Genomic DNA, 10,234 nt, shown 5'->3' with positions numbered 1-10,234 from the left:
GACTTGTTTGAAGAGCAGGCGGCAAGGGGAGCTCTGTTCTACCTTTTCTTGTGAAAATGGCTTCTATTGCTTTCTGGTTTGGGTATTGCACGTTCTCGGGATGCGGTTTCGTGGGAGCGGGAACACGACAAAGGAGACGGGAGGAGGGGAGACGGGCTGAATAGGCCTGCAGAGCGAAGTTCAGGAAGGGCTGCCACCGGGGCCGGCTGCTGTGGGAATGCCCTCCCGGCACGGGCCCCGGGAGCTGGCCAGGTGCTGCGGCTTCGTCGTTTCACCCGGACCCAGCTAGGCAAAAGGGTTTGAGGCTGACAAATTCCTGGCGCCGGAGATGTAGGTACCTCGGGCCAGCCCCTCCCCGTCCTCCCCTACCTCCACCTCCACCTGAGAAAGTCTCGGGGCGGGCGCATTTATTTGCAACGTCTATGTGTTAAAGACTACTTGCTCGGGCCCCGAAACCATGTAGCGCTTTCCAATCTTAAAGTAAGGGAGCGGTACTTTGTTTCTAAATGTGGAAGGACAGCACCAAAGCGGTTCGATTTATGGGGTGGGGGGAGGGGAGGTGGAAGGCATTGCTGGGCTCAGTTCCCCTTACTGGTCCTGAGGTAAATGGCCGCTTGAGCCTAAATGGCCTGAGCCTCCTAACTATTGACAGGCTTAAATTAATTTTAGATTCATTCTGCAAGTAAAATCATCACTCTGGAATAGTGCAGTGCATTTAAAATGCTTACTGATATGCTTTCCTGCACTGTCAGTTCCTTGCATCTTTTAAAAAACCGTTTCTGACTTTGCCTGCCTGAAACTAACCTTTAACTTTTTTTTTACGATATCTCATCCATGCAAAATAATGTATAATGTATATATACAGCTTAAAGAATAATAAAGGTTCGCATCCACTACAAGCTTAAGAAATAGGACATTGCCAGTCCCTTAGAAGTCTACTGTGTCTCTTCCCTCCCTTCGTTCCCCCCTAAGGTGGCCACTATCCGGAATTTTGTGTTACTAATTCCCTTGCTTTTAAAAAAGCAAATAGTTTCTAGTACATATGAATTTATCCCTAAACAAAATGTTCCTAGTCCTGTATTTGAAGTATTCCTGATACTTCATGCTGGCGTTTCTATTGTAAAAGGTACTAGACTCAATGTGGCTAAAACAATACTGACTTTCCCTTTCCCAAATCATTTATTCCATCTGGAGCTTTGTCTTTCCTTCATTGGTACCATTGTTTTCTCAGTTACACAGACTGAAATTTTGGGATTATCTTTGACTTCCTTGCCTCTGCCTCCAAAAGGCCTCTCTCATCTACCCCTTTCTTTCCATTTTCACTATTACCATTTCAGTCTAGACCTTCCTCACCTTTTACTTCAGTAGTTTCATAACTAGTTCTTCTTGTTTCTTCCCTTTGAATCTCTATGGCATATTATAACCACATTCATCTGTCTAAACCATCACTTGCACTGTGTCACTTAACTGCTTGATAAATTACTACTTCTCATTATCCTTCAGTATATATTACTGTCCCTTTGTACTCTCTTTCCCTGTTCTCCTTTTCCTCATCACACACCTTTGAATGTCAGCTTAAGAGTGCCTTTCTGAAGTCTTCCTTTACCACCTTTATCTCCCAATTTTCTCTTCTGTGAATTTCTACTAATTTGGCATATGCTTCTATGTGTTGTTATTCTCTCCTCCCCCCGCCGCCAAGGCACATGCACGTAACACATAAACACACGCTTCTTCTTCCTAAATAGATTGTGGGCTTCTTGAGGATAGGGACTATGTCTTAAACACCTTTGACTTCTCTCAGTACCTAGCATAGCGCATTCTGTGTAAACAGGTATTTAGTAAGTGTTCATGGACTAAATGGTAAAGGGCAATGAATTGTTGAAGTGTCTTTGAATAAATGGGGTCAGTAATGGTAGATAATATAGATAAGGAATATATTTTGAGACTCACAGTCTCTTCTGTTTTCTGTATATATTCTTATGTCTACTCCAGGGTAAACAGCTGTGTGAAGAGTGATGAGCATGTCCTGGAGGAGCTGGAAACAGAAGGGGAGAGGCAGCTGAAAAGCCTCCTTCAGCATCAACTTGATACTTCTGTCTCCATTGAGGAGTAGGTATTGATTTTGCAAACGGAGAGTATCATAGACTCTCACCTCCAGGTGACAGATCTCTCTTAAAGCCTAGATGGAATGTTCCTCTCCCACCTCCCTTTCTTTGTTAGACTTCAATGTATTAGGTAGGGTTTTAGTTCTGTGTCTCTTCCTCTGGGAAGCCTCCCATATCTCACTAAGTCTGAGCCAAGTACCTATTTTATGTCCTCCTACAGCATCCCATATTTCCCTTAACATAGCACTTGTAACCCAATATTATCATTGCCTGTTGACTTGCCTCTCTTCCACTGTTTTTCCACAAAAGCAGGAGCCATTTTTATCTTTTTTATAAAGCTATTAAATCCTTAGTACCTAGCAGAGTATCTGATGCATAGTAAGTACTCAATAAATACTTGTTGATTTAGTTTATTATTCCCGGATGAGGGCACTATTGATGGAGTTCATTTTGTTGCAGTGGTGCTTCAGCTTAGAAATAAGATGTAAGAGAAAATTTGCTAGTGAGTTTCATTGTACCTCTTACAGTGTTGAACCTCCATTTTTGTGAATGGTAGTAACCTCAAGATGTTCTTACTCTCCTCCTGCATGTTTTGCAGATGTATGTCTAAGAAAGAGAGCTTTGCTCCTGGTACTATGTACAAGCCCTTTGGGAAGGAAGCAGCTGGGACTATGACTTTGTCCCAATTCCAGACACTGCATGAGAAGGACCAGGAAACTGCTTCTCTCAGGGAATTAGGGCTTAATGAAACAGAAATCTTGATCTGGAAGAGCCATGTGTCTGGTGAAAAGGTGAGTGGGGTAATGTTTTTTTTGTTTGTTTTTCTCCTCAAGGAAACAGCAAAATATCTTCATTTTAGCATTGAGAGCCTTTTCATTTTTAGTTCTCACAAAACTGAGCTTGGTGTCTGAATCTTCTTTGATTTTTAGAATGCAGACATTGGTAAAAGAGAAGCTATTCTTTAACTTCTTAGCTAACACTTTCTGTAAACATTCATTTCTGGGCCCAGGTCATCTTTTTACTTGAGACACCAGATCATCATGTTCAGGTTGTGCCCTCTATGATATATGCCATCTTATTCCTCTGGTTTCAGAAGACAAAACTGAGGGCAACTCCTGAAGCAATACAGAACCGTCTTCAAGATATTGAAGAAAGGATCTCGGAGCGTCAGCGCATTCTTTGCCTGCCACAGAGATTTGCAAAGAGCAAACAGCTGACCCGGCGAGAAATGGAAATAGAAAAGTCTTTATTTCAGGGAGCTGATCGTCACTCCTTCCTTAAGGCTCTTTATTACCAAGGTATGTGATCCCCACTGACTTTGATATATTCTTTCACTGAGAGAAAGATTAAACAGCAGGGCATTAAATATGAAGAGTTAGTGAAGGGAATAGGGGAAAGACAAATTGTCACTACTTTTGAGGAATGTATAATACCATAAGAGAGACAAATATGTGCACAGTTAGTTGCATGACAACATGGAAACTGCTATTATAGAGATTTGAATAAAACGCTGAGGTAGTGCAGAACACAGAGCATCTAAGTCTAGTTGGGGGAGTCAGAAGTTGACATTTATACTAACTCCTGATGGATCAACGGGCATTTGTCAGGTAAATAAAGGGGAATGGAGATTAAAGATAGTAAATAGCAACAGGATTATGAAAGAACCTGGTGTGTCTAAGGAACAATGAGAAGTTTAATGTGGCAGGAGTAGAAGAAGTGACAGGGAATGACAGGAGGTGACACTGGAAGGAAGGGGAGGCGAAGCTAGATTGTGAAGGGTCTTTAGGCTGAACTACAAATTAGCACAAAATATGTAGATAAATAGTATGTGTCTTAACCAGAAGGATTTAGTTTGACAGATAAGTTTTACTAGACGCTGTGGAAGGTGCATGGAAGTTTAAGAAATGGTTCCTCACCTTGTGCCAAGTATAGTCTGGTTGGAGAGATAAACATGTAACATTTAGTGACAATACTAGATACATTTGTTAAGTGTTGTTGGAGTTCAGAGGAGGCAAAGGCCACTGTGTATTGGTGTGATTGAAGAAGGCCTCTCAGAGGAGGTAAGATTTATATGTTCTTTTAATACTACCTATTCTTTAGAAAAGAGAGGTAATGACATTTCAGTTGCAACAGATGGTGTGAGCACTACGGAGTGTGCGTTATGGAGGAGATGTGAGACAAGGTTAGAAAGGTAGCTAAAAATTTTGAACTGTATTTGGTGACTAGTATAGACCTATACAGAGTTAGTTATCAGTTAGTTTCAATATGGTTGAAGGTTTTTGAACCAGAAGTGACATGATAAAAGCCATATTTGAAAATTATTAATCTGGTGGTCAATAAATAGGATTAGAGAGAGGAAGAACTAGAAGCAGGCAGAATGGATAGGAGATATTACAGTCATTTAGGCATGAAGACTTGGTCTAGAGTGATAGCAGTGAAATTGGAGAGAGGTATGTTTATAAGGGAAGAACTAATAAAACTTGTTGGCTGAAAATGAAGGAGGGAGGTCAATGCAGAGGTATGTGTCAAAGATAATCCAGAGGTTTCAAGGCTGTGTGACTTACCAATTGGCAAAATTAAGAAAGCCTTTATGGGGAAATTTCGAGGAAGGATGATGAGTTTGATTTTAAACATGTTGAATTTGTGAGAATGGCAGGATCATCAAATGCAGATGTTGAGGAGACAGTTGGAAATGCAGCAGTGAAGCTCAGGAGAGAGGTCAGAACTAGATACATAGAACTGGGAATCATCTATCCTTAGATAACATGTTAAGGCCGTGAGAATGGATGAATGATTTGTTAGAGATAGAAAGACCATAGACATGGCAGAGCAGTGGTGAAGGAAGGAATGAATGAAAAAATGAATAACCTTTTGTGGAGAGACATTTAGCATAATGATTAAGAACATAGGCTCTGGAGGCAGACTGCCTGGGAAAATCCTGGCTCCCCCACTTACTAGCTAAGAGATGCTAGGCAAGTTACCTCTCTATGCTTCAGTATCTTCATCTGTAAAATGAGAATATTAATAGTAGCTATGTTACAGGGTTACTAAGAGGATTAAGTGAGAGAATACATGTAAATCACTTAGAGCAGTACCTGGTATTTGGGGTGGAGGGTGGGTGGTGTATGAATCTGTTCTGTTTCCTATCTTTGAAACTCCTTGCTTTAAACCTTCACAGCATACCACAAAAAGACAAGTGCAGACAAGTACATGACCTCAATGAAGAGGAAGATAAAATTAGGCACAAAAGGCAAGTCGAGAGTTTTCTTATAGTGTTAGATTTAGGAATGTAACCTAGGGTCCCAGTTGAGCACTTATTTAATTCCATATTCAGTATATGACAATGTTTATAGGAAATGATCCAGAGGGAGCATATTATCCTGATACAGAATATTAAAGAGAGGAGTTAGTAGAAGTTGTAAAGCTTTTACATTTAGTGCTGTTGTTTTTTATCTATACATTTAAATTATTGTACCAGACATAAATTGACCTTAATGATTTTTAGATCCCATTTCACAAATAATTCTGAATATTTTTATTAATCAGTAAAGTATAATTATTGGTGATGATGATGATATGATAGCTAGTATTTTCTTACTTTTGAAATGAACTTCCAATAAAATTGCATGGGGCTTCTTCTTTTTTGGTGTACAATTCTGTGAATTGTAAATCATGTAGATTGATGTAACCACCACCACAATCGAGAGAGAATAGCTTCATCACCTTAAAAAACTCCCTCATGCTGTCCCTTTATAGTCATTCCCAACCTACCATAATTCCTGACAATCACTGACTGTTTTCCATCACTGTAGTTTTATCTTTTAGAAAATGTCATGTAAATGGATCATACAACATGTAACCTTGTGAGATTGGCTTCTTTCACTCAGCATAATGCCTTTGAGACTCATTTGAGTTGTTGCGTGTATCAATAGTTCATTCATTTTGTTGAGTAGCATTTCATCATATGGACATTCCAGAGTTTGTTTATCCATTCACCCATTGAAGTGCATTTGGATTGTTTCCAGGTTATGATGGCTATGCATAATATTGATATGAACGTTCTTGTACAGGTTTTTTTGTGAACATAAGTTTTTATTTCTCTAAGGTAAATATCTAGAAGTGGGATTACTGGGTCATATGGTAAGTGTACATTTAACTTTATATGAAACTGCCAAACCATTTTCCAGAGTGGCTGTACCATTTTGCATTTTCACCAGCAATGTATGAGAGTTCGAGTTGCTCTACATCTTTGTCAGCAGTTGGTATTGTCAGTATTTATTTTGGTTATTCCAATAGCTGTCAAGTGGTACCTCATTGTAGTTTTAATTTGCATTTCTTTAATGGCTAATGATGTTGAACATCTTTCATGTGCTTATTTGCCATCCTTATATCGTGTTTGCTAAAGTGTCTGTTCAAATCTTTTGCTGTTTTATAATTGGGTTGTTTATTTTCTTCCTGATGACTTTTGAGAGTTCTTTGTATATTCTAAACACAATCTTCTGTTGGATATGTGATTTTCACACATTTTCTCCCAGTCTGTAGCTTGTCTTTTCATTCTCTTAACAGTGTCTTTTGCAGAGCAAACTTTTTTTATTGTGATAAAATATACATAACATAAAATTTACCATGTAAACCATTTTTAAGTGTGTAGTTCTATGGCATTAAGTACTTTCACATTGTTCTGCAACTATCACAACCATCCATCTCCAGAAATTTTTCATCTTCCCAAACTGAAACTCTGTACTTATTAGATACTAACTCCCCGTTTTCTCCACGCCCATCAGCCTCTGGCAACCACCACCCTACTTTCTGTTTCTATGAATTTGACTACTCTCAGTGCTTCATATAAGTGGAATCATACAATATTTGTCCTTTTTGTGACTGGCTTTAGTTAGCATAATATCTTCAAGATTCATCTAAGTTGTAGCATGTGTCAGAATTTTCTTTTTAAGGTGGAATAATATCCCATTGTATGTATATAGCACATTTTGTTTATCAATTGATGGATGCTTAAGTTGTTTCCATGTTTTAGCTTTTGTGAATAATGCTGCTACGAACATGGGTGTACAAATATCTGTTTGAATACCTGCTTTCAATTATTGTGGGTATATACTCAGAAGTGGAATTGCTGGATCACATGTTAATTCTACATGTAATTTTTTGAGAAACTGCCATATCATTTTCCATAGAGACTGTACCATTTTACATTCCCACCAGCAATGCACAAGATAAGAGTTCCAGTTTCTCCATACCCTTGGCAACACTTACTATTTTCTTTTCTTAAAAAATAATAGCCGTCCTAATGGGTGTGAAATGGTATCTTATTGTGGTTTTGATTTCAATTTCCCTGATGATTAGTGCTGTTGAGCATCTTTTCACATGCTTTTTGGCCATTTGTATATCTTCTTTGGAGATATATCTGTTCAGATCTCTTGTCCATTTTTAAAATAAGTTTCTTGTTTTTTGTTGAGTTGTAGAAGTTCTATATATATTCTGTATATTAATTCCTTATAAGATATATGACTTGCAAATATTTTCTCCTATTCCAAGAATTGCCTTTTCACTCTGTCTTTTGATGCACAAAGTTTAATTTCGATGAAGTCCAATTTGTTGATTTTTTTCTTTTGTTGTCTATGCATTTGGTGTCATATCCAAGAAATCATTGCCAAATCCATTGTTATGAAATGAAGGCTTTTCCTTATGTTATCTTCTGAGAGTGTTATAGCTTTAGCTCTTATGTTTAGGTCTTTGAACCTTTTGAGTTAATTTTCGTATATGGTATTAAGGTAAAAATTCAGCTTTATTATTTTCATGTTGATATTCAGTTTTCCCAGTGCCACTTGTTGAAAAAAGACTGTTCTTTCCACACTGAATGATCTTGGCACCCTATTCAAAAATCATTTGACTATATATACCTGTCTTTATGCCAGTACCACACTGTTTTAATTACTGTAACCTTGTAGTAAGTTTTGAAATCAGGAAGTGTGAGAACTCCAACTTTGTTCTTTTTCAAAATTGTTTTGGATATTTGGGGATCGGTTGAGATTCCATATGAATTTTAGAATGGATTTTTCTATTCCTGTAAAAAATGTTATTGACGTTTTGGTAGGACTTACATTGAATCTGTATATCACTTTGGTTAGTATTGATGTCTTAACAGTATTGTCTTCTAATTCATGAACATGGGGTGTCTATTTATTGTGTCTTGTTTAATTCCTTTCAGCAACATTTTGTAGTTTTCAGTGTATAAGTCTTTTACCTCGGAGAAAATGTTTTCAAGTTCTAAAATCTTGTTTATCAGTTGATCCTTTCATGGGTTGCTTTTTATGTATGTGCATTTATATGTATCTAACAACTCTACCTGTTCATGAAAAATATATTTTCCTATGTTTTCTTCTGATAGTTATATAGTTATACATTTTACATTTAGATCTATGATCCATTTTGACTTGATGTTTATATAAGGTATGAAGTTTAGGTTAAAGTTCACTTTTTTTTTTTTTTTTTTGGCTTCAAATGTCCTGTTGTTTTAGAACCAACTGTTAAAAGAGTATCCTTTCTCCATTTACTTGCCTTTGCATTTTTGTCAAATCAATTGGCCACATTTGTGTGTTAATACTTAACCTCATAATTAATGGTGAAAAGTTGAAATTCTTCCCCAAAGATCAAAAATAAGACAAGGATGTCCACTCTTGCCACTTCTGTTCACAGTGGAATGAAATTCAAAATAAATAACAGAAGGACATTTAGGAAAATTACAAATATGTGGAAATTAACACTCTACCAAACAGTCAATGAATTAAAAGGAAATCAAAAGGCACATTAGAACATATTTTGAGGTAAATTAAAACACAACATGCCAAAACTTATGGAGTAAAATAAAATCAGTGTTTAGGGGGATATTTAGCTGTAACGCCCATAGCTGTATATGCCCATATTAATAAAGAAGAAAGATTTCAAATTAATAACTGAAATCTCCACCTTAAGAACTTATTAAAAGAAGAGCAAACTAAATCCAAATCAAGCTGATGAAAAGAAATAATAAAAAATGGAGCAAAAATGAATGACATAGAGGAAATAATAGAGGAAGTCAACAAAACCAAAAGTTAGTTCTTTGAAAAGATCAACTAATTTGTAATCCCTTAGCTAGACTGATCAAGTTAAACAGAAAGAAGACTCAAATTTCTAAAACTCAGCTCCACTTTGGTTCTTATTTGTATGGGACATCTTTTTCTATCTTTTTGCTTTTAATCTATTTGTGTTTTTGAACCTAAAGTGTGTCTCATGACAGCAAATAGTTTGGATTATATTTTCTCTTTTTAATCAATTATTTCAATCTCTGCCTTTTGAGTGGAGAGTTTAGTTCATTTATTTTAATGTATTTAATTAGAGTCTGTTAAGGATTTACATCTGCTATTTTGCTTTTTGTTTTCTGTTTCTCTTGTATCTTTTTTGTTCCTCTGTTCCTCCATTTATTCCTTCTTTTATGTTAAATAGATTTTTCCAATGTGCCATTTTAATTAACTTCTTGCCTCTTTTACTATTTTTGTGTATGTGTGTGTGTGTTAGTGGTTGCTCTGGGGATTACAATTAACCTCTTGGCTTAAATAAATTAATTTGCATTAAAACCAACTTAATTTCAATTATATTAAAAAACTTTGTTTAGCTGTTCTCTACCTCCCATACTTTCTACTGTAATTATCATACCAATTACATCTCAGAATGTGGCTTTTCATTGCAGTGCCAGGCAGGTCAAATAGTTCCATCCAGGTAAAATAGTGAAAATTCTCCAAGGATGGGGCTTTTATGGTGCTCCAGAACTGGTCTGCCACTCCAGTTTCAGATAGGCTGCTGGTTTTTGCAGCTTCTGTTGTTGCAAGATTGTTGGTTTTCAAGGCTACTGCAAAGCTAGAGAAGGGGAGATGGGATGATGGAAAGTCGAAATGCTACAAACCTCACTTTGACTTACATTCATCTCTTAGCATATGGATAGCCAATTGTCCTGGTGCCTTTAGTTGAAAAGACTATTCTTTTTCATTGAATTGTCTTAATATCTTTGTGAAAAATCAATTTACCATAAATGTAAGAGGCTTTTTTTAATGTTTTTTTTCTCTTTATGTTCAGCAATT

General features: G+C 36.9%; 1 protein-coding gene across 7 annotated transcripts in view; it reads left to right on the top strand.

The window, feature by feature from the left end:
- Positions 1-10,234, top strand: part of RBM41 (RNA binding motif protein 41) — a 57,370-nt gene that overhangs the window by 497 nt on the left and 46,639 nt on the right. For 4 of the 7 annotated variants that reach the window (XM_054544053.1, XM_054544051.2, XM_054544054.2 and 1 more), the window contains 4 exon segments: positions 1,993-2,109; positions 2,704-2,896; positions 3,199-3,403; positions 5,284-5,355. In XM_054544053.1, the coding sequence (XP_054400028.1) occupies positions 1,993-2,109; positions 2,704-2,896; positions 3,199-3,403; positions 5,284-5,355 (587 nt within the window). 7 annotated transcript variants of the gene reach the window in all.

Source organism: Pongo abelii, chromosome X (genome assembly GCF_028885655.2).
Source record: "Pongo abelii isolate AG06213 chromosome X, NHGRI_mPonAbe1-v2.0_pri, whole genome shotgun sequence".
Taxonomy (NCBI): Eukaryota; Metazoa; Chordata; class Mammalia; order Primates; family Hominidae; genus Pongo; species Pongo abelii.
Note: the sequence above shows the minus strand (reverse complement) of the source record. Positions and strands in the feature narration are given on the sequence as shown.